At 37.9% G+C, this 27,354-nt stretch overlaps 12 protein-coding genes across 12 annotated transcripts; 6 read left to right on the top strand and 6 right to left on the bottom strand.

The window, feature by feature from the left end:
• Positions 1-4: 4 nt before the first annotated feature.
• C9374_002413 (uncharacterized protein) lies at positions 5-3,616 on the top strand (the record flags this gene model as incomplete). Its single annotated transcript, XM_044691829.1, has 1 exon — positions 5-3,616. One exon carries the CDS (start codon positions 5-7, stop codon positions 3,614-3,616), a length of 3,612 nt encoding a protein of 1,203 aa, XP_044550661.1.
• Positions 3,617-3,920: 304 nt separating this feature from the next.
• Positions 3,921-4,340, bottom strand: C9374_002412 (uncharacterized protein; the record flags this gene model as incomplete). Its single annotated transcript, XM_044691828.1, has 1 exon — positions 3,921-4,340. One exon carries the CDS (start codon positions 4,338-4,340, stop codon positions 3,921-3,923), a length of 420 nt encoding a protein of 139 aa, XP_044550660.1.
• A 401-nt stretch (positions 4,341-4,741) lies between these two features.
• On the top strand, positions 4,742-6,866 carry C9374_002411 (uncharacterized protein; the record flags this gene model as incomplete). Its single annotated transcript, XM_044691827.1, has 4 exons — positions 4,742-5,030; positions 5,236-6,144; positions 6,237-6,325; positions 6,447-6,866. 4 exons carry the CDS (start codon positions 4,742-4,744, stop codon positions 6,864-6,866), a joined length of 1,707 nt encoding a protein of 568 aa, XP_044550659.1.
• A 465-nt stretch (positions 6,867-7,331) lies between these two features.
• Positions 7,332-12,487, top strand: C9374_002410 (uncharacterized protein; the record flags this gene model as incomplete). The annotated part of the gene is made up of 3 exons (XM_044691826.1): positions 7,332-7,757; positions 7,959-8,299; positions 9,256-12,487. 3 exons carry the CDS (start codon positions 7,332-7,334, stop codon positions 12,485-12,487), a joined length of 3,999 nt encoding a protein of 1,332 aa, XP_044550658.1.
• A 408-nt stretch (positions 12,488-12,895) lies between these two features.
• Positions 12,896-14,758, bottom strand: C9374_002409 (uncharacterized protein; the record flags this gene model as incomplete). The annotated part of the gene is made up of 1 exon (XM_044691824.1): positions 12,896-14,758. One exon carries the CDS (start codon positions 14,756-14,758, stop codon positions 12,896-12,898), a length of 1,863 nt encoding a protein of 620 aa, XP_044550657.1.
• Positions 14,759-15,190: 432 nt separating this feature from the next.
• Positions 15,191-18,006, top strand: C9374_002408 (uncharacterized protein; the record flags this gene model as incomplete). Its single annotated transcript, XM_044691823.1, has 4 exons — positions 15,191-15,298; positions 15,397-15,930; positions 15,994-16,140; positions 16,225-18,006. The coding sequence occupies 4 exons, from the start codon at positions 15,191-15,193 to the stop codon at positions 18,004-18,006; spliced, it is 2,571 nt and encodes an 856-aa protein (XP_044550656.1).
• A 366-nt stretch (positions 18,007-18,372) lies between these two features.
• Positions 18,373-19,002, bottom strand: C9374_002407 (uncharacterized protein; the record flags this gene model as incomplete). The annotated part of the gene is made up of 1 exon (XM_044691822.1): positions 18,373-19,002. The coding sequence occupies one exon, from the start codon at positions 19,000-19,002 to the stop codon at positions 18,373-18,375; it is 630 nt and encodes a 209-aa protein (XP_044550655.1).
• A 95-nt stretch (positions 19,003-19,097) lies between these two features.
• C9374_002406 (uncharacterized protein) lies at positions 19,098-20,780 on the bottom strand (the record flags this gene model as incomplete). The annotated part of the gene is made up of 1 exon (XM_044691821.1): positions 19,098-20,780. The coding sequence occupies one exon, from the start codon at positions 20,778-20,780 to the stop codon at positions 19,098-19,100; it is 1,683 nt and encodes a 560-aa protein (XP_044550654.1).
• A 274-nt stretch (positions 20,781-21,054) lies between these two features.
• C9374_002405 (uncharacterized protein) lies at positions 21,055-22,803 on the top strand (the record flags this gene model as incomplete). Its single annotated transcript, XM_044691820.1, has 3 exons — positions 21,055-21,484; positions 21,538-21,618; positions 21,734-22,803. The coding sequence occupies 3 exons, from the start codon at positions 21,055-21,057 to the stop codon at positions 22,801-22,803; spliced, it is 1,581 nt and encodes a 526-aa protein (XP_044550653.1).
• A 1-nt stretch (position 22,804) lies between these two features.
• On the bottom strand, positions 22,805-24,553 carry C9374_002404 (uncharacterized protein; the record flags this gene model as incomplete). The annotated part of the gene is made up of 2 exons (XM_044691819.1): positions 22,805-24,412; positions 24,491-24,553. The coding sequence occupies 2 exons, from the start codon at positions 24,551-24,553 to the stop codon at positions 22,805-22,807; spliced, it is 1,671 nt and encodes a 556-aa protein (XP_044550652.1).
• Positions 24,554-24,727: 174 nt separating this feature from the next.
• Positions 24,728-26,398, top strand: C9374_002403 (uncharacterized protein; the record flags this gene model as incomplete). Its single annotated transcript, XM_044691818.1, has 3 exons — positions 24,728-24,956; positions 25,005-25,181; positions 25,245-26,398. 3 exons carry the CDS (start codon positions 24,728-24,730, stop codon positions 26,396-26,398), a joined length of 1,560 nt encoding a protein of 519 aa, XP_044550651.1.
• Positions 26,399-26,405: 7 nt separating this feature from the next.
• C9374_002402 (uncharacterized protein) lies at positions 26,406-27,223 on the bottom strand (the record flags this gene model as incomplete). Its single annotated transcript, XM_044691817.1, has 2 exons — positions 26,406-26,424; positions 26,484-27,223. The coding sequence occupies 2 exons, from the start codon at positions 27,221-27,223 to the stop codon at positions 26,406-26,408; spliced, it is 759 nt and encodes a 252-aa protein (XP_044550650.1).
• Positions 27,224-27,354: the final 131 nt, after the last annotated feature.

Here is a 27,354-nt window from a genome sequence, read left to right as displayed (position 1 = left end):
ATACATGCAACTTTATCATTTTACTCTCATCAAGCCAGGAAGCGTGGACACAGCGATCACAGGCTGCTTCTCTGGACGGAAGGTGAAACGAAATGAGAAATTGGTGAGAGCAACCGAAATACTTGTTGCAAAAGGAAGCGTTTTGGAGCTCTATGATTGCTCGGAAGAGAACGTCCCACCTCTCTCATGTTTATTATCGCAAGATGTCTTTGGAGTCATACGCTCAATGGTAGCTTTTAAATTCAGCAACACCGGTGATAAAGATTATATTGCCATCGGCTCTGATTCTGGATCTATTGTTATTTTAGAATTTAACGCGATTCTTAACAAGTTTGTGCAGGTTCATGTGGAAACGTATGGCAAGACTGGATGCCGAAGAATTGTTCCGGGCCAATACTTGGCTGCAGATCCCCAAGGAAGAGCTCTCATGATTGGTGCCATTGAAAAACAAAAGTTTGTCTATGTAATCCGTATGGATGGCGATCATTTGACTATATCATCACCTCTAGAGGGACATTCACAAAATACTCTTGTGTATTCCATGATTGCTTTGGATGTCGGATTTGACAACAACCCTACCTTTGCTTGCATTGAAGTGAATTATGAAGGAGCTGATGAATCCGATGAAGCCTATCAATCCATTAAGAAGACTCTCACTATTTATGAATTGGACCTAGGAAAAAATACAATTGTTAAAAAGTCAGCAGATGAGATTGATAGATCATCAAACATGCTCATTCAAATACCTGAACCTGTGAGAGGTGTTTTGATTTGTTCCGAAAACCACATTACATACCGAAAAGGCTCTCACAATGTCAGAGTTCCAATACCAAGAAGAGCAGGCATGCCTCTGGAAAGAGGCCTCATGATTGTTAGCTCAAGTATGCATATGGTGAAAAAAGCTGCTGACATGTTCTTGCTTGTGCAAAGCGAATTAGGTGATTTGTATAAGGTTTCACTCGATCTGGACGAACAAAAAAATGTGAAAAATATCAGCATTCATTACTTTGACACAATTCCAGTAGCAAACACTTTCTTAACTTTGAAAAACGGTTTTATTTTCTCAGCATCCGAATTCAGTGACCACAAACTATACAGACTTAAATCTATTCAGCATTCAGAATATGATGAATCCTTTGAAATGATTGGCCTTGAGTCATTCCCAACATTTAAACCTTACATGAGCCATCGACATATTCAAAAAGTCCAAGATTTAAAAAGCTTGGCTCCTGTTACTGACATGAAAATTACAGATTTAATGACCGAAGGTTCCTCTCAAATTTATGCTCTTCATGGAAGAGGTCCTCATTCATCACTGAGAGTATTACGATACGGCTTGCCTGTTGAAGAAGAAGTTTCAGCTCCATTGGAACAATCACCACCAGCCGTCTTTACAGTGAAAGATTCAATTTCATCCGATTTTGACAAGTATATTGTTATTTCATTTACTGATTTTACGATGGTCCTTTCAATTGGAGACAAAGTAGAGGAAGTTGCTGATAGCGGTTTTTTAACAAATACCAAAACAATTTTTGCAGCAAATATTGGTGAGGAAGATTTGGTTCAAATTCATCCAAGAGGCATTATTCATATTGGACGAGAAGGTGAGAGGAAATCTGGTTGGGATTCTGGAAATAAGCTAGTTGAAAAAGCAACTGTTAACGGATATCAAATCGTCGTTGCTCTAAGTGGAGGAGAAATCATTTATTTCGAGTATGATACTAATTCAGGTCAATTAATTAATACAGAAACCAATGACATGGCTCAAGATGTTGCTTGTCTTGCCTTGTGTCCAGTATCTGAAGGACATACCCGAGCTAGATTCCTTGCAGTTGGTTTCTACGACAAAACAGTAAGATTGATATCATTGGGCCAATATGACATGATGTCTATTCTCTCTAGACAAGCTTTACCAGCTGATCCAGAGTCATTAAGCATGATTGAATTGCCTACTGGTCTTTCAGCAAACGACGGACTTGCTCTTTACCTAAATATTGGTCTCAGTAATGGTGTTCTCCTAAGATCAACAGTAGACCCTCATTCAGGAGAGCTCTCTGACACACGATCAAGATTTTTAGGTACTAGGCCTGTCAAGTTGAGAAATATTAGAACGAAGGGACAAAATGCAATTCTAGCTCTCTCAAGCAAACCATGGCTAGGATATTTCAATCATGGCAGAGTTGAAATGACTCCTCTCTCGTATCCAATGTTGACTACGGCCACTCATTTTGCTTCTGAACAAATTCCAGAAGGTTTAGTATCTATTGTTGGAGAAGACTTGAGAATTCTTTCCATTTCATCCCTTGCTGACAAGTTTACACAGAACGTTGTGCCTCTCAATTATACACCAAGAAAATTTGTTGTGCATGATGAGAGCTCAAACATGATAATTCTTCAATCAGATTACAATACTTTGAAACCTAGCGTAAGACCAGAGTACCTAAATTTTGAAGATACAGAAGCAACTCCAAGCGAATTCAATGATGTTGCCTATGGTGCCATTAAGACAAAACCAAGATCAGGCCAATGGGTCTCATCTATTCGTGTCTATTCCCCTAAGAGACAAGAGCATGTGGATGAGTATGAATTTGAAGATAATGAAGCAGCCTTCAGTATTACAACATGCAAATTCGCTACCGCTTTGGACGGTATTAAACCAAATTCAACTTTAATCGTGGTTGGAACTGCCAAGGATATGGTCTTGCACCCAACAAGGAAGTGTGCATGTGGTTATATTAACCTTTTCCAAGTGACAGATGAAGGAAAACTTCAACTTATTCACAAGACAGAAGTTGAAGATGTGCCTTATGGTTTGCATGCTTTCCGTGGCAGATTGCTCGTAGGTGTAAAGAACATGTTGAGAATTTATGACTTGGGCAAAAAGAAGTTGTTGAGAAAGTGTGAAAACAAATTATTCCCAAATTTCATCACTTCAGTTTCAGTGGACGGAAACAGAATTTATGTTGGAGACATTTCAGAATCATTCCACTTTGTGAAATATAATGTACAAGAAAATACCTTGACCATCTTTGCAGATAATACCACACCAAGATGGTTGACTGCTTCGGCGCTTCTTGACTACAATACCATTGCAGGAGGAGACAAGTTTGGTAACTTTTTCATTGCTCGTTTACCAAATGATGTTTCTGACGATTTGGAAGAGGCAACTAATGGAAAAGAAAAGTGGATTTGGGAGAGAGGTTTACTTAATGGAGCTCCACAAAAAGCTACAGAGATTGTGAAATTCTATGTTGGTTCCATGATTACAAGCTTGTGTAAGACACAACTGATACCTGGAGGACCTTCAGTGTTGGTCTATGCCACCATCACAGGATCAATGGGCGTGTTTGTGCCATTTACCTCCAAGAAAGACATTGACTTTTTCACTCATCTCGAAATGCAACTCAGAGAGAGGAATCCACCTTTGTGTGGCAGAGACCATCTCGCATATCGTTCCTATTACTTCCCAGTGAAAGGCGTCATTGATGGCGACTTGATTGAACAATTCAATGATTTGGATCTGCAAACAAGGGCTACCATCTCCGAAGATTTACAAAGAACACCAAACGAGATTGCCAAGAAGATTGAAGATATGAAGAACCAAACAGGATTGTAAGATGTTAGTTCAGTCTTCGTGGTGGATGAGAGAAGTTGGGCTGCTGTCCGATACGACATTTTCCTTCTCTACTCCAACAGCTCTCTTTCACGCTTTTTAATTTATAATAATTCTTCGACAACAAGAACAACAAATAAATTCTAAAAATTGTGTAATAATTAATGAAACTAGTAATGAAAATTCATTTACGGGTATCCGTCTGGTTGTTCTAACAACCATTGCACTACAAAAATTTGATGATGTATTTAGAATTTGGTGAGTGTTTAGCAATATTACTAAATGATGATGATGATGAGATGAGGAATTATTGGTTGGCTTCATCCACTTGTTTGTTGTATCGGGCCAAACTTGCAGTCTTGAGCCATAATTGTGGGATGTACAAGCCTTGTACGGAAGGATTTTTCGTTAATTTACCAGCACCAATCTTCTTTGCTTTATCACCCCATTGCGATTTGATGTTGTGGAGTTTTTGAGTAATTTCACTAGCATCCATATTCTTGCAGTCGTGGGCATGTTCTCTTCCATTCTTGTAAATGGCCTTCATAAAGGGATGTTTTCCTCTACGTAATTGGACAACAAACTTTACTTCAGGAGATGCTTTGGCTAATTCCCAGAATGCTCCCGATGTTTGGTCCAAAAATTGTCTCATCCCTTTCGAAGAACCACCCCAATCACAAAAGTAGACACAAACTTTGGAAAGTTGAGTGATGCCGTTTCGAGACATTTTTTAATTAATTTTTCTTTTATTTCTCTAATAATGAAGGACATCTCAAGTGAAAACAAAGATTGAACCTAAACTCCTCCACCCTTAACACATCTACTAATGGACCTTATATTGACTTGCAGTTTACTTTCCTACATGATTTATTTGGAAGGCGTTGTCGCTCTTCCCACTGTGGTTGACCAAAAAAAAACATTCAAGAGTCAGAGGCAGCCTTCCAGCACACCATTCACAGCATCCATTGATCATCTTTATTGTGTGGTGTCTCATATTTGTCTCTCATATTCGTCACAGACTCTTTCGATCCCAATCATTCCTTCATCATCATTGTGATCAATCATTTGGAAAATAATTATTTTCAAATCCTCTCAAAAAGACAAATAATTTTCAAAACGTTCAAACGAATGGCCATCCTTTCCATCATTTTGTGGTCTCTCCTCGCATTGATCCTTCTCCTCGTACTCTCTCTCACTTATTTATGGTTTGGTGTTTTCAAGAAATACTTTAATGCTCAAGTGAAATTAGAAACCTCTCGTATTGGATCTCTCAACACTTTAGAAAATTCTTCATCGTTCAACAAGGGTAAAACCTGTGTCGTGATGGGTGGTAGTGTCGGAGGTCTTTTAACGAGCTTGGTCTTGTCCTTTCATTATGAAAAGGTCATTTTAGTGGAACAGAAAAAGTATGAAGAAGGTAAGTTGGTGTAAATGTGTTCATGTGTGAATTTTGAATTTCAAATTTTCTATGAATCGAAATGTGATGATCATTGCCATCTTTTGAAAAACACACCCTTGTCCTATAACTTGTTTCAATCATGAACATGCAAATGATATTCTCTCTCTCTAAATCTACCATGGTTATTGCTCCCTTATATTGTGATCCCGTATAATAATTTTAGGTAAATCAACGGCACCACACGGACAACAAACTCACGTCTTTTTATATCGAGCTCTTACTATTTTGAAAAAACTCTTTGGAGGTGCTTTGGGTGTTGATTTCATTCAGGAAATTCTCGGTATTGGAGCCTATGAAATGACCCTTATTTATTCCGATTTTGCGCAAGTCGATGGAGAAACTGATCATTTGCATGGCCAATTTGAACAAGTTCCTCAATTAGTGTTACCAAATTATCAAATGACTCGTGGCATGTTTGAAATTTGGGTTCGTGATAAATTACTCCAAATTAGTAGTGGAAAACTCTCTCAAAACATGTTGGGAAAAATTGAAATTATGGAAGAACAACGTGTGGTTGGATTGATTTTTGAAAAGAGTCAACATCATCCACTCGATTCTCAAACCTTGATTCATCGTGTCGTAGGAGTCAAGTTAGAAAATGGTCAAGAAGTGAGAGGTGATTTGATTGTAGATTGTACTGGACTCACCACTCAAACTCCACGTTATGTTGAAGATGAATTTAAAACCAATCTCATCAAGTTTGAAATGCCAAAAAGCAAAATTTTGCTCACCAATACCTACACCTCAGTGTTGTACAAATTGAAAGATCCAAACGATAAGGAAGGTTTCTACAAGAAGAAGGATGGTAAAACTCCAGTTTGGTTTCATTTGGGTTCCATTGGTGCTCCGTCCAAGATTGGAATCATCTTTTATCGTGTTTCCCAAGATATGGGAATGTTTATTTTGGGAGAAGTTGGAAAGAATCCAAGTTGTACATCGATCAAGAGCCCTCAAGATTGTGTCGAATATTTGGAACAGAGATGTCCAGAGTTGGCCAAGAAGGCTCAATATTTCTTTGATAAGTGTGATACTGAAAATGGAGTGGTAAGAGATTGGATGAATTATAAAAAAGGTAAGTGAGGAAAACAAAATGACAAGATTGGGACAGATAGATTCGAGCACATTGACTTTAACTGTTTGAATTGAAATTTGTTTACAAATTAGATGGAACTGTTTTCAATCATTGGGAAGAAGTGAATAATCACAAAGATGAAACTGGAAAGAGACATGTCTTGGAAAACTTTATTGCATTGGTAAGTGGTCATACAAGAATTTATCAATATCAATATCGTAATGACGTTGTCATATGACTTGTATGAACGGACACCATCGATATGTCTCGCCATGTGTAAATATTATTACTCATTCTCATAGGGAGACAGCGTTGGCAGTTTGAATCCAGTCTACGGACAAGGCATTACATGTATTTGTGAGTCCGAACTCATTCTCGATGAAATTCTTAGGAGACCTCACAAGAATGCTCAATCACCATGGACTGCTGAGACTTGTCAAGAATTCCAGGAACGAGTCAAGAATATTTACATGCCTGCTTACTTTTTGGCAACGACTGTGGATTTGCAACATGAAGAGGCGAAAGGTGGTTCTTGGTGGTATCGAAATATTTACCTCAAATATTTTGCTCCCGATTTGAAACAGTTAGCATTGGCTTCCAAAGTGGATCCCTATGTGCGGATTACTTTTAATAACGTGAATCACATGATGGAAGGATATTTGTATAAGATGTTGGATCGTAAATATAGAGCTCGATGTAAGAATCCAGTGAATCATTGGTAAATGTAATTGAGGGAATATTGCAAGCAATTATGATATATGCTTGATGTGTTTTCCAATGATATTATTGATAGAGTTTTAAACATTGAGGCTCTTTTAATTTTTACAATAATACAGTATTTCATTTAAAAAAGATGATGTTTTTTGCCGACGAATTACTGCGCCCGAAAATGAGTCCATCACGAATTTCACCAATTTCCTCTCAAGTGTTCGCTCAAGCACTCGAAGTTCAACAAATTATTTCATCTCACAGTGTGCGCAGAGACTTTTAAATTGGTGGTCACTCTGCAATTGTTTTTTGGATAAAAATTATCGTAATTACTTGGCAAAAGCAATTTTGAATTGTAAAATTGATAATAATTTATTATTTATTCAAAATCAATTTGACTCTTTGAACCTCGCTCCAGAATTCGTCCAATGAAAATGATAATTAATAATTGGTCTCAAGTAATTTCTAAAACTCGTGAAATGGTCCGAGGGGTTATGTCTCAATACGATGCTTCTCATGATTTTCATCATGTGGAAAGAGTGGTGAAAATGGCCAAATTTATCGCACACAAAGAATTGGCTTTACCTTCCGATGTTTCAACTCTTGATAGTGCACATTGCACTTCTGTTGCTCCTTCTATTTTGGAAAAATTACAAGTGATTGAATTGGCAGCTTATTTACATGATGTGCATGATCATAAATATGTAGAACCCAATCAGAATGGTACTGTTGACAAAAACAAGGCACAGCGAGCTATTGAAGAACATTTATCACAATTATTGGTACCAGAAGATATTATTGAAAGAGTTCAATATGTTGTGGACAACATTTCATATTCAAAGGAGGTGAAGAGAATGAAAGAAAATAAGGAAGAAAAAGATGAATTGCCAATTGAATTGAAAGTGGTAGGTACTTCAACACTTTTATTTGCTGGTAATTATTTCATATGTTTGAATGGCTATCTATTTGCTTGCAATACCTACTTATGCAAAAAAACCATCATTTCTTGAATGTAATATAATACAACACTTGGTTACCTCAATGCTGCATGCAATACATACTCATGCAAAAAAACCATCCTTTCATTACCAAAATTATCCACAAAGGTTCAAGACAGTGATCGATTGGATGCAATTGGAGTCATTGGTGCAGCACGTTGTCTCGTGTTCAGCGGATCTAAACGAAGAGCCATCTACATTCCTGAAGAAGAAACATTCATTTCATCTTGTCACTCCCCCATTGAACTTTTTCAACAAAAACTTGCATTGAATCCAACACCAACTGTCTCTGCCACTGATGATTCAGCCATTCAACACTTCTATGATAAACTATTTCATTTGGAAAGCATGATGAAAACAACAACAGGAAAAGAGCTTGCCAAGAAACGTGTACAACACATGAAAACGTTCATGGCGGATTTATATGAGGAATTATACTTTGAGAATTTGTAGGTAGTGCAGCCACAAACATCTGATGAAATGTAAGGCAATCCTAAGGCTTGGCGTACGTAAATTGCTATTATTGTGCATTTGGGTATTATCAAGATGCATATGATATCATAATAATACATCTTTTTGGTATTAAATCATGACCGATCGTTCGTCGCTTCGATTACATCACCAAAACAGCTGTTGTCAGACAGTAGTACTGTACTCCGCTCTACATATGGTGGTGCTCCTACCATGGCTGCGTGGACATGTACGATATCACGAAAAGCCCGTTCAAACTTATTTCTCCGCTCAAAGCCTTAACTCCTGGAAAATTGACCCAATGCACGGATGTTTTTTTATTTCGTGGTTGACGGCTTTGTGCCAAGACATTAATGCATTACCTTAAAATGAGCTCCAGTAACCGATTCTTAAATTACTGTTGAGCGATTTCGCCAAACCAACCACAACCACCAACCGTGATCCTTACAGGACCATTGTAGGACAATGAGACAGCAATGGCAGGTCCCCGAAATGATTGAACGACAAGGAAGGCTGGCCGAAGACGTTGCCAGAGCCAGGAATGAATAAGGCTAATCAGACTTTGCCTTACCAAGATGACTCAACCAAAAAAAAAAACACGTTCTTGGCCTTACTCTGTGGTTCAAAGATCACTGCATGAATCTGTTCTCTCCTTACTGAATCGCAAAATCCATATGAACCCATTCTCTCAACAGAACTGCAGTTCGAATACGACTCCCATGCCAACAACAACTGCCATTTCCTCCTCCATGAGCCAGAACTTCCTCACTCAGTGGTTACGATCATTGCACGAAACGCCTTGCCATTCAGATCCACAACAACAACAACAATATCAAATGATCATGGCCCAATCCACTGTCCGTGGCATGAATGATATCTTTGATTCCAATACGAATGATCTTGGTAATTTGACGACTGTTGTCCAACACAAAAGACATCAATGGCAACCACCATCCTTGACCTCGCCCCCTTCTTGTAATACTAACACTAGCATTAGCGATTCATTGGACGACCTTCTCGATGAGTCGTTCCTGATACTACCAACGACCAACGGCTGCCATTCGCTCACCACCTCAGCTCCAAATATGCACATTGGAAACCACTTCCTGAACTGGAACAACCAACACAACCACCAACCACTTGGCGCTTTTGGAGGGAATACAAACATGCTAAAAGAAGACATTTCCTCACTGGTCTATGTGTACTTACCCAGGTGTTCTTTGCCCTTATTAATTCCACGTTACTCCATCTTCCAAACGTGGACAGAGCAACTCACGACAGAAACCACTCGATTGGCTTTGAAAGAGATGACACGAGCTCATTATCATCAATTTGTTGGCAAACAGCAGCAACCATCCAATGATTATTCAGATCAACCATTACTCGATCTGAACTCACTCTTTCAACATGGCTTAATCAGCGTTCATACTAATTCGCTACACTCGAACTCAAGCACGACACTCACTTGCCCATCGGTTTATCTCGATTTAGGTCTAAGCAATATTTCCGATTCGAATAAGATTGAGGTCGAGAAGGCCTTCCTCTTTGCTCAAGTCGTTGAGAATGGTCTGAGAAATGAAACTTCCATTCTCAACTCTGCCTCATTCACTGTGAATGCCAACAACTTGGCCATTCATTGTTTAATTAATTTGTGCGTGTTGGGATCCACGTTTAGAAAATCTAAACAATCCGTAACTGCTGCTTCCTTCTCAGCATCTACGAATCAAGAAACAGACCAATCTGCATTGGATTTACTCATTCGACAAGCATTGAGTCAATGTGAAACTGTCAATCAAATCATTGTGATGCGAAGAACTATTGAGAATTTGCAGTATCCACTCAATCGAGGACAATGGATCACTAAAAGGACCTCTCCTCAACTCTTTCATTCGACGAAAAAGTCCATTCTCGATTACATTGATGAAAAACTGCATCGAAGTTTTTTCAAACTCTATGAATTGAAAGGAGATTATTTGGGATTTTTAGGATTCTCTTCCATGAATGCTCTTCTTCAATCCAATGCGTTGGTTATTGACGCTTCTCAAAAAGAAATTCAGTGTTACAAGGCATTGAGACAATTTCTTCTCTTCAATGGAGATGTTATTCGAAAATTGAAGAGTTTGAGTGAGAGTTCCATCGCTACTAATAGCAATAGTACATTTGCATCGAATGTCTTGGAGGCACTGTTATGGAGCACACTGGAGTCTACCAGTTCAGTATTGGAGCAACCATTATTGATGAATAATACCACCAACGCATCTCGTGAATTGGCCATTTACAATGAATGTATGGATGGTCGTGATTACACTCAAATTCCTTCTCTGAGTGCTCTCATTGAATTCAGTCTCTGTGTTTTGATTTCCCAATTGAGATGGAATACCTTCTTACTATTTGATAAGATCTCACTTCTCTTCCGTTTATATAATGAGTTACAATTGTGTGGTATAGTGACTCATTTCGATTTCATTACCTTCTACAAGGTCATTGAATATCGTTTGAACGAGCAAGAAGCTTGCATTGATCGAAAAGTTCGTTCCTTAAAGAAATCTCCAGCGTATGGTATGATGAGTACGAATATGAGAAGTGGCAGCTCTCAAGGCAATGATGTTCCAGGTTATCCTTCACAAATTCACATCTTTTATGATTCGGATGATCAGAATTATGCTCATGCGTTGCAAGAAGTGAGCTCGAGTGGTGTCTTGCATCGTATGAAAGAACTGTTGAGGTTTGTTAAAGAAGTTCACTCATTGACAGCAGCAACAGCACATCATATGGATCATGGTCAATCCAATTCAAAGGAAAACAGAAGAGAAATTGAAGTGAGTTTTGATCTTGCACTCTCCTATGATCATGTCATGTCCAAATTAGAATCCTTATTATGCCAACAAACTCCACATTCTTCAGGTCCTACCACACTCCATAATATTCAAACCATTCTCAATCAGCATAACGAATTGGAGAGTAACCAAAATGTGAGTGCTCTCATGAACTCGGCTCCCATCACTCAAATCGTGCATCAGCTCAATCTCTATCATGATCGAAGAAAACGCATCCAACACGAACAACAACAGAAACTTTTAGAACTGGAACAACAAAAAAAGAAGAGAACACGAAGAAAGAAATCCGTGGTCGTGTTTGAGGAAGAGAATGGTACCAAGGCGTGCACGGAGGGTGTTCCTTCCTCGAGTAGTAGTAGTAGTTCCACGATGAATAATTTTGTATTTAGCTCATCATCCCATGCACAACAACAACAGCAGCAAGCATCTTCCTCAAAGAAAACCGTTACTAAGGGAAGAAGAAAATCTTGTACCTCAGTCTCATCATCGGGAGGCAATATGAACTCGTTTACATTTATTCAGGAAGATGGCAAGTCGACGACGAGTGCATCCAAATCATCATCATCAAAGACTGCAAAGAAGAGAAGAGCCAGTGTTGTTTCTGCCACTTCCACTGCAACTTCATGCTCTCAAGCATCATCCTCTGATCATTCGGTTACAACGTTTTCGGATTTGAATGTAGATCAAGTTGTACCACCTTCTGCTGTTTTGAATCGTTCACAGCCTTACATGGCTAAACAAGGTCCACCATCATCATCTTTTGGAGTCATGAGCACGAGTTATTCCATGTCGGCATCATCCACGTTCCATAATTCTTCATCAAGCCATCATGGAGGCCAGAATAGCAATATGGGTTATTCTATCAACAACAGCAACAACCACTTGTCAACATATCCAAACAACAACAACAACAGCAATTATGACTTCATGACCAAATTCTCTCAACAAGTGTTGGACGAAGGGGAATTTTCGTTTGGAGATTACACAGCAGAGGATCCATTAATGTTGATCCATGCTCAACCTCAATCCTCACACGCCTTGACATCTCACTCTTCTGTGGGTCATTTCAATTCAATGCTGGAGCAGTTGGGAGGAGAATTGGATTGGATGAATTCTTCGACGAATTTGTGTTGTGAGGAGTCATCTATTCAATTAATTGAGAATGAATTTTCAGCTCTTTTAGATTTTCCTTTGACAGCCTCAACATCCACTGCTTGTTTTTATAACGAACTGCAACAAGAGGAGTCATCGTCAAGCGCCTCAGAAGAATCGAGCGGAATGAAGAAAAGAAAACGAGGTGAGCAAAATGATTGTTGTCAAGGACCATAATTTGGCAATCTTCAATTTATCAATTTATCACTTGCATTATGTAAATAAGTAGAAAGAACCTTTGTTCGAACGGACAAAATAACGTCAATCAACAACAAAAAAATGCCCATTTCAAAACGAGACGTGTTGTCGCTGTACAGAAAAATACTTCGGAAAGGAAACGAAACTCTTCAATTCACAAACAAGGAATACTTCAGAAGAAGAATAAGAGAAGAATTCGAAATAGTGGAGCAAATGACAGGCGATAGCAAGAAAAGGCAAGCCATTAGAGAAAAAATGTATCGGAAAGGAGAGGAATTTTTGAATTCTAATATCGGAGGAATTATTTGAAGTGGTTCCTGCCTAGGCATGGCTGCATTGTAATTTTCATGGTCAAATCAAAATTTCATTTTAAATTGAATCAAAATTTTATTTTCTCTTTTTAACTTTTTGCTCTGACAAGTTCAAAGATGATGGAGAGTCCTCACTCGACTGCTTTCTCTTCAATAAACCTTTGGTTGGTGAAAAAGTTAAATCCACTGGCGCACTTGGAACGATGTCTTTCTTGGAAAATGTTTTAACTTGGTTCTTATTAAGGTCAATTTTCACTTTCTTTTCTTCCTTTGCAGCAGCAATTTCAGCAAGTTTCTTTTTCATGTTCTTAATTTTGGCAATCTTAGCTTGTTGTGATTTTTGAGTGCCTTGTTCATCATTCTTGAGTGTCGGTTTTTCTTGCTTTTCTTGTTGTGTTGATGTATGTTTTTTCAAAGATGGTTCTTTCTTCTTGTCATTCTTGTTATCCTCAGTCATAAGTACTTGCTTTTTGTTTTGACGAGTAGGTTTGTTCTCTTGCTGCTTTTTGGTCTCTTTCTTTTGATTTTCTGTTGAGTCAACTTGTTGATTCTTATTGGACTCTTTTGTTTGTGATTTCTGAGACGTATGGTTGGTTTCGTTCTTCTTCTTCTTCTTTGAATCTTTCTTGTGAGAGGTTGAGGTGCCATTGTTGCTTGAAGAAGCCACTTGCTCCAACTCTGAATACAAATCATCGAGAGTGATAATTCTAGTCTTGAATTTTTCATAATATTCCTTACAAACATCAGAATGCTCATATCCTGCAATGTACTTTTCAAACTCCTTCACAATTCGTTCAATGTTAATTGGAAGAGGTCTATCCTTCACGATATGTCTTGTATTACCAAATTCGTCAACAGGTAAATCATCATCTTCGTCATCTTCATCGTCTCCATCTTCGATTACTTCATCATTTTCTTCTCCATTTTCATCGTTGTCATTTTCTTCTTCATTGGATTCCTCCTCATCTTCCATTTTATCAGTTTCCACTTCTTCACTGGTACTTGATGTGGTTTGATATTCAAGCAACAAGTCAAACATATCTTCCTTATAGGTTTTGATAATACTATTATTCTTGGTTTCTGCCATATTTTTCACAAAGAAGGCAATGAATTTCAAAAGTGAATCCTCATTCAAATGATAATCGTTGTCGTCTTCCACTTGAGGACCGCCATATTGAATCAATTCCAAGAAGAATAATTCTGCAACATGAATCTGCAAAGAAGAAAGCAAATTTCGCTCCATATTGTTAAAAACTCCATCCTCAAGAATAAAATCAATAAATTCTTCGACCACTTCGGGCTTGTAATGGAAAGTCTTATTCAAACAAACAAAAGCTTGTTGCATGACCTTTCTGACTAACATTAAATACTTGTCCATTCTGTACTTGTCAAGCCTTGGCCATGTTTCAAACAATTCATCAAAGAATGCTCTCAGAAAAGCAATTGGTAATTCATGAGGATTTTCACTTGTACCCTTCACATTGTGAATGCATTCGGCCAATAATTGTCCCATCTCGTGTTGTTTAAATTCACCATCACATAACCAAAAACCATACAGTGCACCCTTCCATAATTTTCTAAAATCAATAAAGTTTGTTTCTAAATCTAACTTGTTGAATGGAGCGTCCTTCAAGAAGGGAATAAATTTACTTATAGCACTTGTTCTAATTCCTTCATCGGTAGCAGCCAAGTCCTTCGTGAGTCGGATCACATTTTCTCTGTGTTTAGATTCTTCCTGAGTGGAGAGTGCCAATGGAGCAGAAGCAGAATTTGAAGTTTGCTTATTCTTTTTTGATGGTTGTTGTTGTTCTTGTCGAGAATTCTGTTGTTCCGAAGTACTGGTTGTTGCAGCAAGAGTATTTTTTCCTGTTGTTTGCTGATGTTTGTTGTTGTCTTGAGTTTTCTTGGTGCGTGATGATGATGAATGCTTTTTGCTCATTTTTTCTCAACACTTTCATCAAATTGTTGAAGGCGAACAAATCAATATGAATGTTCTTCAACATTCAAAATTAAATGTTGCGTTGCCAGAAACGAAGAAGATGTGTGCCACCCTTCTTTTGAATGGCTTGGCTTGAACCCTTGTAAGAACTCGAGCTCCATTCAACAATGAAACATTGACAGGCAATTTGTTAAATAAAATTTCCAAAGAATCAATCTTCATTTAAATATTCCAAAAACAATTTAAATTTTCACTGAATTCGATCGCCAGCTTGGTTTCCATTGTTCTGTCGAATAGAATTCTCCTTGTGGAGAGCTTGCCAACTCCAAAAACCGCCCAAAAGCAATTCAAGTTCAAAAAAAATAAGAAAAAGCCAAACAAAGGCTCCAGCACCCCAAAATTTATTAATATTCCCTCTTCATCACGTACGCCATGAACGCCTCAGATTTCAGCCAACTTTTGGTGGTACTTGCCTCCAATGACAACCAAGCTCGTTCACAAGCCGAACAAATGCTGGAAAGTTTAAAAGTTAATGAATTGGTAAGTAATAATAATTTGTAATCATCACGTGATGGAAAATATTTCCTAATAACAATACCAACGCTTCAAACACTTCATCAACTCTCGTTCATCATTAGCCTAAATTTATGATTTTGTTGGTATCTGAGCTTGCCGATGAAACCAAACCAAACCATCTCAGACAGTTGGCTGGTCTTCAATTGAAAAACGTTCTTGATTCAAAGGACCCACAAAAGAAAGTGCTTCTGGAACATCAATGGATGAGACAAGATGAAGAAACAAAGACGCAAATCAGAAACAAAGTTCTTCTTACACTCCACTCATCAGCTATTGAAGCAAGAAAAACAGCGGCTCAAGTGCTTGCTGAATTTGCTTCCGTAGATTTAGCAAACAATCAATGGTTAAACGTCATTGATGCCGTCTTAAAGAACATTTCAGAGCCACAATCAGTTTATGGTATTCAATCAAGTTTAATGGCTATTGGTTTTTTGTGTGATATGTGCCGAGCTCCTGCTCTCAAACACAATACAAATCAAATTCTTACAGCAGTTATTCAAGGAATGAGAGAAACAAGTAATAATGACATCAAATTAGCTGCTACCGAAGCATTAGTGAATTGTCTTGTCTTTGTTCAAGAAAACTTTGAGAGAGATGTAAGTACTAATTATTTTGAAAATGATAGTTAAATGATTCATCCTTTCATTTACACAACGCAGTCGGAAAGAAATTATATTATGGAAACTGTATGTCAATCCACACAAAGCACTGATACTAGAATAAGAAGAGTTGCATTTGAATGTTTGGTGAAGATTGGATATTTGTATTACGACAAGCTGAAACCATACATGGAAGCCGTGTTTACTGTAAGTATTCTATGTTTCATGACTCATATTCATTCATTTTCATTATTATTCATTTCATATGATGCTGTACATATGTTCATATAGATTACAACTAAAGCTTTAACAGATCCAAATGAAAAAGAGGAGGTTCAACTTCAAGCTATTGAATTTTGGACTTCACTAGCCGAAACTGAGGCCATCATTTTAGAAGAAATGGAAATTGCTCACGAGAATAACATTGCTGCAGACAGAGAGTGTTACAACATCATTTCACAAGCTCTCTCTCCTCTAGTTAATCTCATGACGCAATGCCTTACAAGACAAAATGAGTATCAAGAAGATGGCGACATGTGTGTAAGCAATTACGCTAGTAACTGTATTGCTGCGATGGCTTTAGTAACAGGAGAAAGTATTGTTAACGAAATTATGCCATTCGTTTCAAACAATATTAACAATCAAGATTGGCACTTTAAGGAAGCAGCTACTTTGGCATTCTCTGCAATTTTGGATGGACCAAGACCAGGAGACAGAATGAACGATCTCATCAACAGAGCAATGCCGTTCCTTCTTGCACACGTTTCTGATCCAGTCCTTCTTGTCAAGGATACATCTGTGTTTGCGTTGGGAAGAATTGCTGAATTCCATCCTGATCCTTTGATTGATCATCACTTGGAAAATGTGTTGAAGGCTCTTAGTATTGCCATGAACGATGAAGCACGTATTTGCAGTAAGGCATGTTGGACCATCATGCACATTGCTGAGGCATTTTCAGCAGAGAGCAGCGATGAAAAACAATCCTATGCTTTGTCTCCTTACTTCAAGACGTTAGCTGAAATGCTTTTGGCTTCTACTCTCAGAGAAGACTCTAGCGAGAACAACCTCAGAATTAATGCATACGAAGCTTTGTCTGCTCTTGTCCACAGTGGTGCCAGAGATACTTTTGAAATCTTGGACATGATTGTTGCAGAATTGTTAAACAGACTTGAACAAACCCTGACTCTTCCTCAAACCGAAGAAGTTTGTCTTATTCAAGGTTTGATGTGTGGATCTCTTCAAGTTGCTGCTAGAAAGCTTGAGTTCAGAATTGTGAAACATGCAGATAGAATTATGACATTCTTGTTGAAGATCTTTGATTCAAAGAGCGTCAATGTTCACGAAGAAGCCTTCCTTGCTGTTGGTGCAGTTGCTGCCGCTCTTTCACAAGATTTTGATAGGTACATGCCACACTTTTTACCATTCCTTCTCAGAGGATTGCAAACATATCAATACGAACAAATTTGTGTCGTTACAGTTAATATCATTGGAGATTTGAGTATTGCTTTGAGAGAAAAGCTCTTCAATTACTCCGATGCTATTATGGAACAATTGCTAAAGAATTTACAAACAAACGAGCTGCATAGAAATGTGAAGCCAAACATTATTGCAGCTTTCGGAGATATTGCATTGGCTGTAGGAGCCAGATTTGAAAAGTATCTACCATTTGTAGGCAACGTTCTTCTTCAAGCTTGTGAAGCACAAGTTGATGTATCAAGCGAAGAAATGGTTTCATACTTGAATTTGCTCAGAGAAAACGTGTTAGATGCTTACATTGGCATTTTACTTGGATTTAAGAAGGAAAATCCTCAAGCTTTTATTCCATATGTAGATCCTTTGCTGTCATTTGTAAAAATTGTTTTTGAAGATCCAAATACCGACCAAGAAGTTTTCAAGAATGCTGTTTCCATTGTTGGTGACTTGGCAAATGTTTACGAAATGAAGATTAAGCACTCATTGCAGCAGGAATTTATCAAAAATATGATAGAAGACGCTTGCAACTCACAGGATGCAGAAACAAAACAACGAGGAACTAAGGCAAAGAAGAATCTCAAGAAGATTTCTCTGTTCTAAACTTGATGACATCCATTCCCCACCATAGACACATTCACATATAATCTCTACACCTTTCACTACCACCACACTACTACATTCCACATTCCCTCACCACCAATCACATTACAATAATTTATACATCCCACCCTTTCACTTTTCCAATTTTGAATGGATTGCCACACATGTAATCAGTCATACACCCAATTTAAATAAACACTTCACACATACACTGAAACCATTTGCTACGCTTTATGATTATTAACAACTTGAATTAATAATGTTATTGAATTGATTTTTGAGAATATTCTCAAAAATCTGAATTATTTATATATATTTATTTTGACAGATTGGACGCAATATTGTTTTTGAAATATTGCAAAGGAACTAAATTTTATTGACAACACAGTCAATAAGCTGCTTCATGACTTGCTTACCGATTTTTGGTTGTTTAAGCCTATTTTGAAATTCTTTGGAAAAAGTAAGACAAATAATTAATGGCTTTTCGAGGACTATTGGCATGGGTGGTTCCAGCAAATCAGGAATTTGCATAGTTGATCTTTCTTTTGGTTTGTATAATTCTTCAATTAACAATCGAGCAAAAATTGTTTCAACATCAAGATAGGTTTCACTTTGTGCATTTTCGAGAGATGGAGCCCTCTTGCCAAATAATGTTCTCACAGAATAGGTTGGTTCAGGAAGTTGATTAAAATCACCATCGAAGTCATCATAATTTTGAGAAACAGTCATTGTTAAAGCATTGGAGTTGTCCTTGTCTGCTTTAATGATGGTACCTGCAAGTGCATCTAATTGTGAAATCATAAAAACAATTTTATCGGCAAATACAATCCGAACAACTTCCGTGTGATATTTTTCCTCAATTTCGAAAGCTCTATTCACAACATGAATCGGAAATGCTTTATCGCCGTCTTGATCAGTAATTTCATAAATTTGTTTGGAAGAAGGCAGAGGGTTTGATCGGAAAGTGGCGTTAGATTGTGAAGAGGTGTTAAGCATTTTTTGTTTGAAAATAATTTTAAAATTAATTGATTAAATTACAGGTTCATGGTTTATTTACATTGGAATCTCTGTGCACAAAATGGTGAATAGCTTTATCGCTTCTCAATAGAATCATCCACAATGAGACCCCAATTACCAGAGTGACAAATCCAAGTAATTTTCTTGCCTTCAAGAGCCATCTTGGCATATTTCGTTTTCTTTTCCTTATTTTGTTCAATGTAGACCACTCCGTCCACTCTCACATATCGACAGGAGCTGTCATTCATTTGAATTCCAAATGTTACACCATTAATGGTCACTGTAGCATCTTTGCTGTGAATGGCATTGTGAATTTTCAAAATATCAACATCGGTAACCACATAGTCTCCAAGTGAAGTTGCATCCTCTGAAATTGTTTTCTTTGGAGCAACATCTTCGTCAAGCATGGCATCTGAAGAGGAAGATGCAGTTGGCTTGACAAGTGTCACTTCTCCACTTACTGCATTGGCAATGTGAGCTTGCATAGTTGGATCATTCATGTTGTGTTCAGTGGCTTCTCTATAAATCAATCCACAGAACATTTCCACAGTCTTTTCAAAGTTATCTAACTGATAGACAGCCCCACCAGTTTCAGATGCAATAGTTTGAAAAAATTCTTGAGCTCCACTCAGCGAACCACATTTCACCGAGTGTACCTTAATATGGTAATCGTCAAATAACTTTTTAGCTTCCACTTTCCAATCAATACCAAACCATTCATGAGGTTTATGAGGCATTGCATCTCCAATCACAACCAATGATCGTATGGTATAGGTATTTTCAACTGGAACCCAAGAGAGGGCTTGAGCTTCTTTCAAAACTGCTTCATAACATTCATCCGTGTCATATCCTGATGTTCTTTCGACTGACTGAACGAAGGAAGTGATTTGTTCAATATCTGTAGTGAAATCCAATTTCGAAATGGCATATTTTCCGTTTGCATCTTGATAATCACCATGGCAAATGACTGCAATTTCCAAGCCTCTAATGTCATTCATTAATTGCTGACAAATAGTTTGTAATTTGAATTTCAAATTATCCAAATATGAATACATGGATCCAGTCGTATCAAAACTGAAACAAATTTGAACTGGAGGAACACGATCCGAATCAGTTTGTAATTTGTGATTATTTCCAGGTACATAGTAACATCCAGCCAATAAATCACTAATACTTTTCAATCCATAACAATAGTTAGTAAGTGTTGAAGTGAGTGTAGACATGGCCCACTTGGTAGCATCATCTTTGCCTGACAAGATTTTGTTTCCAGGAGTCTTTTCCAAGAGTTTCTTCTTGGCATCCGAAGGTGAAGTGTAAACCTTATATTTTGGATTATTGAAATCATTGTAAGGAGTAACAACGGAAGAGGATGTTCCAACTGATGATGAGGTATAACTGAAAGAGGTTCCGGAAGAGAATACAGACTTGGATTTACGAACAGCTTTCTTTACCGATTCCTTCTTCTTCTTGGTATCAAGTTTTGCCTTTTCCTTTCTCTTGGAAATGGTCTTTTCCGTGCATGTGCTCTTGCCTTTGAGAGATGATGATGATGAACTGGCGCTCGAGGAAGAAGCCGATGATGTACTCGTAGTGGTGGTTCTCAGAGAAGCAGCAGCAGCCAATTTCTTCTTCTTTTGAGCTTCTCGTTTTTTAATTTCCTTTTCATAATTCTTTCTCATATCAAAATCACCAACAATGTAGTCTTCCAAATACCATGGAAGTTTGTGGGTTCTTTCTGGACGTTCGGAAACGGTCATGAGTAATTGCAGTGTTGTTGTTTTGTTTGTGTGTTGAATTCATCTCTCGATCTTGCCTGTGTCTGGTTTTATTGGAATTGCCTCTTCTCTGAAAATGTGGAAAAATCGTGAAAAACGAGGAAAGAGTGAATTCCACAAAAAAGTGAATTAGACTAAAGAGTAAAGACGACGCATGTTATTACAACACGGAGAGAAAGTTTTATCGTGCCAAGGGAATCATCATTGCAACAAAGATCATTTTCAATCATCATGAAAAACTCATTGAAATTAAAAAATGCAGAGACTTCACTCAGCTCTTCTCAAATCGTGTCTGGGTCATCAGAACAAGACGCAATTATTATTGCTGGCAGCATCATCCCTCAACAGCAACTTGAAACCACTCTTTACAAAACGAAATCATCATGATGAACGTATTTTTTCCAATACGATAACTGCAGCCATAATGAGAACAAGATACTTCTCTCGGTCTCTCCTTTCTTCATCATCATCACCAACATCTACTCCTTCGGAAAGTAAGCCTAAAACAAGTTCCGATTCTTCAGAAGATATTACAATGTTTAGTCTTATGCTTTCCTCCATTAAATTTAGAGGACAAGAAGATTTTACTGCAACGGATCCTTTGAGAAAATATCCTACATTGTATCTTGTTATTGGATTATTGATTCTTGGATATTCATATGCCATTATTTCTACCCTTCTTTCATGTATGTTTTTCGAAAATTTTGTGAATGCTTTTCTATAACGATTCTATTCACAGCTGACATTGTGTTGGATAAACTAATGTTCGAAGAAAACGGTGAATTAAATTTGCAGAAGGTAGCTGCTCTTCCATTAAGCTGTACGTAATTTTAATATTTACCACAATTGATACATTCTATTTTATGGTCATCAATCATTTTGCTAATCCCTTTATTTAATCATTTTTATTCACAATATAAATACCTATAACTTAGTATACGCTTTGCATAAACTAAAGGAACATCATTTAAAAGATATTGAGAATGCTCTCTCTACTTCGAATAGAAAATACGCATTGCAACTCTTATGTCAGATGTGTATCGATAGATCATTGGCAAAAGTGATTTTCAAGGACTCGTATTGCTTTTTCAAAGTGATGAACATTTTCGAAACTGACCCGTCATTAGATGACGATGAAAAGGAATGGACTGTTGCTCTACTTAAATTATTTAGTTCTGTTGAGGCTACCCACCCACATTTTCTAGAAAAATTTCATGTTTGGTCTACCCTCAAGTTTAAATCAAACGAAAAGGTACAAAATTATTACACTACTATTTTATATAATTTAATATCTAGCAAGGATACTCGAAGTCAGTTGACCGATGAGAAGATCGAGAAGTTGTTACAACTTTCTTACATGTTGAAAAATTCAACAAGTGACAATGAAAAGCTCTCTCATATGAACACATATAACTGTGCCACACTGATCAGAACTTCAAAGTATGACGATGAAACCATCAAGAAACATGACAAAATTATGGATAAATATTTGAAAGATTTTGAATGGGCCAAATATCTTTCTAATAATATGGCTCTTCCTTTCCTTACTTTTGGTTATGCCTATCTTAGATACAGGTTTAGAATCAACAAACTACCATCAACGCCAGATATTAATTTGAACAAGCTTGCACTCAAGCACTCTCTTCGTTCAACCATTGCAGCATCTTTGTTGGCATTCTCCGTGTCAGGTATTGATTATTCAGAATATAAGAAAGGATTGTATGGCCATTTAGAATACAATTACAGAGCTAAGCTAAGGTCAAGAGCTTCCCGTCAAGAAGTTGAAAAAGTGATCGAACACTTCTTAGGCCCCATTTTCATTGCTTGGATTTTAGGAAAATATGAATTTATAATTCTACCATTCATTATTGTACAATTGACAGCAGGTTCCAACCCTAATTTCATCATGAGTCATCGATATCGCCTTCCTGACGATTATGTTTTAGAACAAGAGCGTTACATTGAGGAAAATACCGATCGGTCAACTCCTTACAAATCAAATTAAATTACCAATCATCATCAGATTCAGATTCAGAATCAGATACTTCATGTAATCTCGCTTTGGAAAATTTATCCATAAGGTATTTTTTGAATCCTTCTTTTTCCTGAGGTGTGAACTTGGTAATATCGGTAGGAGGAGAGTTTTTGAGTGAGTCTTTTGAGAAGGTCTTAATTTCAGCAAGAAAATCAGCTGGTTTTGAAGGTAGCTCTACTTTTTTGTCCTCAGTTTTTGATACAGCAACGTTACTTCGAACCGTAGGAGGCATGCTGTGTCTAATTGGATTGTTATGAGATGTGCTAATATCATCGCCTTGAACCATGGGTGGAGGTGGTGGGATAGCTCCCATCGATGGAGGTGGAGGAATGTTTGGTGATAAAGACACCTCATCCTCGTCATTGCTGTCGCTTTCAATAATTAATGGTGGTGGTGGAATTGCTTGATAAGGCGGTGGTGGAATCGATGACATTCCAACAGGAGGAGGTGGTGGAATTTCCGAACTTCCTTCATTCATTAGTGGAGGAGGTGGAGGCGGAGGAGGAATTGGCTCATACTGTGTTTTGATTAAGGGCGGAGGCGGAGGAACGTTACCTTGGACTTGTGGTAGTGGAGGAGGTGGCGGAATAGAAACATAGCTTGTGTCATGACCGTCATACGGTGGAGGTGGCGGTATTCTGCTATCATGATTACCACTACTGTCACTTAAAGGAACAGGAGGTGGAGGTGGGACATTGCTCTCAACTGGTTGCGGAGGAGGTGGAATTATTGAGGGTGGTGGTTGTTTTGACGCCTCTTGTTCCATGTGATGTTGTTCTTCTAACATTCTTTCCTTGGCAACTTTACGTTCGTATCGGTGCATGTATTTGACCAGCTTCTTTTGAGTTTCTGGGTCTTCGGCTTGCTCTGGTGAGAGACCTAAACCTCCCATCATATCCATGAGTTCTGGAGGTAGTCCTTTCATTTCAAATTTACCAGTGTCTTGGTTGATTCCGACATGAGCAACATTCTTAAAGTTTTTGACTTCACCAATACGAATAGATTCCCGTAGTGGCCTTCTTGAATCTTGCTCTGGTTCTGCTGGCTTCTCATCCTTCTTTTTGAACATGGATCCGACGGTACCCATTCCTTTCTTAAACATGGACCCAAACCCTCCAAATACACTAGAGGATTTCCCTTCATCATTCTCTTTAGCCTTTTTGGGCTGTTTGGTTGCAGGGAGATTGGAGGAACTTGACGATGGAAGACTGTCTTGACTTGAGGATCGAACAGTACTACCACCACCACTACTACTATTGATGCTGTTCACACGTCCATTGACCACACTCACAAACTTGGAAGCTGACGTCCTGCTATTCATCTCCAAATTGAGCCCAATAATTCTATCATCGCTCTCAAAGCTGATAAAGTGATCATTAAGGGCATCCATTTGAAACTTTTCATAGCACTCATGACTCCAAATTACTTGCTTGCTCTCCACACTGAGCATCATCAATTGAAACGTGCTACTGATCATGTCTTTTCCAAAATACAACACTCCCCACTTGCCCGTGTAACTCCACTCCGATTCATTTTGTAAACATTCATACAGGGTAACAACGATGCTAGCCTCAACACTCTACGTTTACACAGGTCAAGGCACACGGTAGAGAGGACATCAAATCTCATATATCCAATAATTACGTTTGATACTTACCAGTCCCTTAGTGGCCGAGAGTACCTCATTCACATCTAACGGAGCGTATAGTTCCTTATTCATTTTTTTTGAAAAAGGAATTGAGCCTGTGTGTGTTTGATCCATTCATTGCAGATTACATTCCTGATCCATTCCGAAGAAGAAGACAAATCGTTGACCAGTATCTATAGCTTCAAATGGGAACGATTAAGAAGGACGTCCTCAGTCATTGCTAAGGCTTAAAAAAAACTCTCAAAAATGAATCGACGAAAGGCTGAGAAACGCAAGTCATCCGACCTGACCTTTAAGGCTTCCGAGCAAGATAAATCGGAAACGTTTTCGGCACATGGTGTAGCCCAGGAAGATGAAGGGGCATTTGAGGAACCTGTTGAAAAGAGATATCCAAAGAGGGAACGTAAATTAAAATTTAAAAGTGTAGAGGAAGAGGTCATCATTGAGGCTTTATCCGATAAGGAAATTCATGATGGTAAGTGGAACACGATTCATTGAAAGTTGACTGAATTTTTTGCATTAGAGGATGATGAAGCCAATGATGTACCGTATTTGGATGATGGTACAGACCACAGCAACAGCAGTGACGACAGCGTGTTTGAAATGTTGGAAGAGGAACCTTCGCCCTTATCTAAAGAGCACACTGACCATTTAGAGAACGAAACGTTGAAAAAATCAAAGGACAAAACAAACGCGAAAAGTAAGTACGTCGATTCCAGCGAATAACCTCTTAGTTGACCTGCTTCATTTTCCTCACAACAAGGATTTAACATCCCAAAACATGCACGTGCTGTTTTGATGGAGTGGCTCGAAAGACATTTTGATCATCCATACCCAAGTGAAGAGGAAAAAGAAGAGCTTTGTAAAACAACGAAATTAACAATGAGTCAAATCAACACATGGTTCGTCAATTCTAGAATACGTATTTGGAAACCTAAAGTAGAACCAGGCCAAAAGGAAGAGAAAACGTCCAGTTCATCCCAATCTCCAAAACCATCCAAAGACAATACCTCCAACAATTCAGGAGACGTAAAACTCCCAAAGATCAGAATCAATCCTAATAATGCCAATGTGACTCGAACGAACATTGTTGGCTCGCTTCCCAATGGACTTCCAACTCCCTCAACAGTTATTGGGCGAGGCAATCTTCCCAAACCTTCAGTGGACTGCTTACAGAAATGGCTGTTTGACAATTTCAATCATCCATATCCTTCTGACGCTGAAAAAGATGCTCTTGCAACCGAGACCTCACTTACTCTCACTCAGGTAAACAATTGGTTCATTAATGCAAGAAGAAGAGTATGGAAACCGCTGTTACAAAAGCTTAAAGCCAAAGGATTGGATAAAGATGAGTTAATTGCCAATGGAAAATTACATGAGATGGCAGCCAAGTATTTGAAATCAAGCAAAGTGTCGCATGAAGCTGATCGGGACAATGCTGGGTCATCCTCATCCAAAAAACGAGGAAACAAAACGTCAAAGCCACTCCATGATGATACCAACGACACAGAAAACAACGAGCCCTCAACACCAAACAAAAAGAGAAATACTTTATCAGCAGAGTGTGTGACAAGTAATGAAAACGGTGAAATACCTGAAAAGTTCCAGTTGCAGAATTTCACAAAACAGGCCTGCAGAGAAATGATTCTTCAAAATCTTGAAATGTACCTTGTGAATCGCAACTTGTGCCATCAAATAGATTACGAGAGACAACAATTTTTACATTCATATGAAGAAGCTGCTTCGAGAAATGATGCGTTAATTGCCGCAATGTACAGATTGGAACAAAGACAAGAAGAAATCAGATTAAATAATGAGCGCCTAAGGCTTATGATTGAAAAGGTGAAAAAAGAAAAGATCGATCAAGAAAGGAATAGAGACTATTTTCTGATTGAAGATCTTTGTAGTTCATTATAATTTTGTATTATAAAGTTTTGCACACTCTTGTATGGTACCAGTGTCCTTGCTGAGCCCGTAATATTTCGAAAGAAACGCTAAAAACTTGTCCATGGACCCAATTTCAATATAATTAGAGTTATTTTCTACGACAATATATGGTGAAACATGTTTTTCATTCCACAAGGATCGCATTAATGAATTGGAGCCAAATTTGTCTTTCAATTCACGAACTCCATTTGAAAAATCGTTATAACTTGTAAAATATTTGGCTTCAAGTGTCGTCAGTTTAAATTGTTTCATTAAGGATTCAATCACACATTTTGCAATGTCATAATCTTTGTGGCGTTTTTCTGCATTTCCAAAAACAAAGTAGCGGCTGGGACTATTTAACAACATTTCTTGAGTTAGTGTATCCTTTGTAAGATGTCTATAAAAGCTCTTTCTTTTGTATTCGATCGATGGGTTCGATAAGGTATTTTTGATATACAATTGATAAAAAACGATTTGTACAATCACAACAGCCAATAAAAATCCAACCTTAAAAACCACCGAAGAATTCCATAAGCGATCCAAAATACGACTTAACGGAGGTAAATTTTGTTGTTGTTGATCTTCATTCATTAATTTTGATGATGAAAATAATACACTTGTATAAGATTCCGATATGGGTGATTCAGGTTGCACGGAAGATGTCGTTGTATTTGATAAATTTCCTCCTGCATGTTCATTCCAAGCCACTTCTCTCTGTGTATGAGAGATTCTGGATTTGCTTCTCATAGCCAAACGATCATCTTCCGAATTTGTAAAGGTTGAAACTGCACCTGAGGTTGTTGTGTTCACCATATTTTTTTTTGATTTTAATTCGACGCTATTTCTAATTTCTTTTTGCTTTTCACGCGAATTGTATGACCAAAAAAAAGTTCAACACGTGTGTGAGAACGACGTCGATTGAGATTGTAGATGTTTGCTTCAAA

The sequence above is a fragment of the Naegleria lovaniensis genome (assembly GCF_003324165.1).
Source record: "Naegleria lovaniensis strain ATCC 30569 chromosome Unknown tig015, whole genome shotgun sequence".
Classification (NCBI taxonomy): Eukaryota; Heterolobosea; class Eutetramitea; order Acrasida; family Naegleriidae; genus Naegleria; species Naegleria lovaniensis.
Note: the sequence above shows the minus strand (reverse complement) of the source record. Positions and strands in the feature narration are given on the sequence as shown.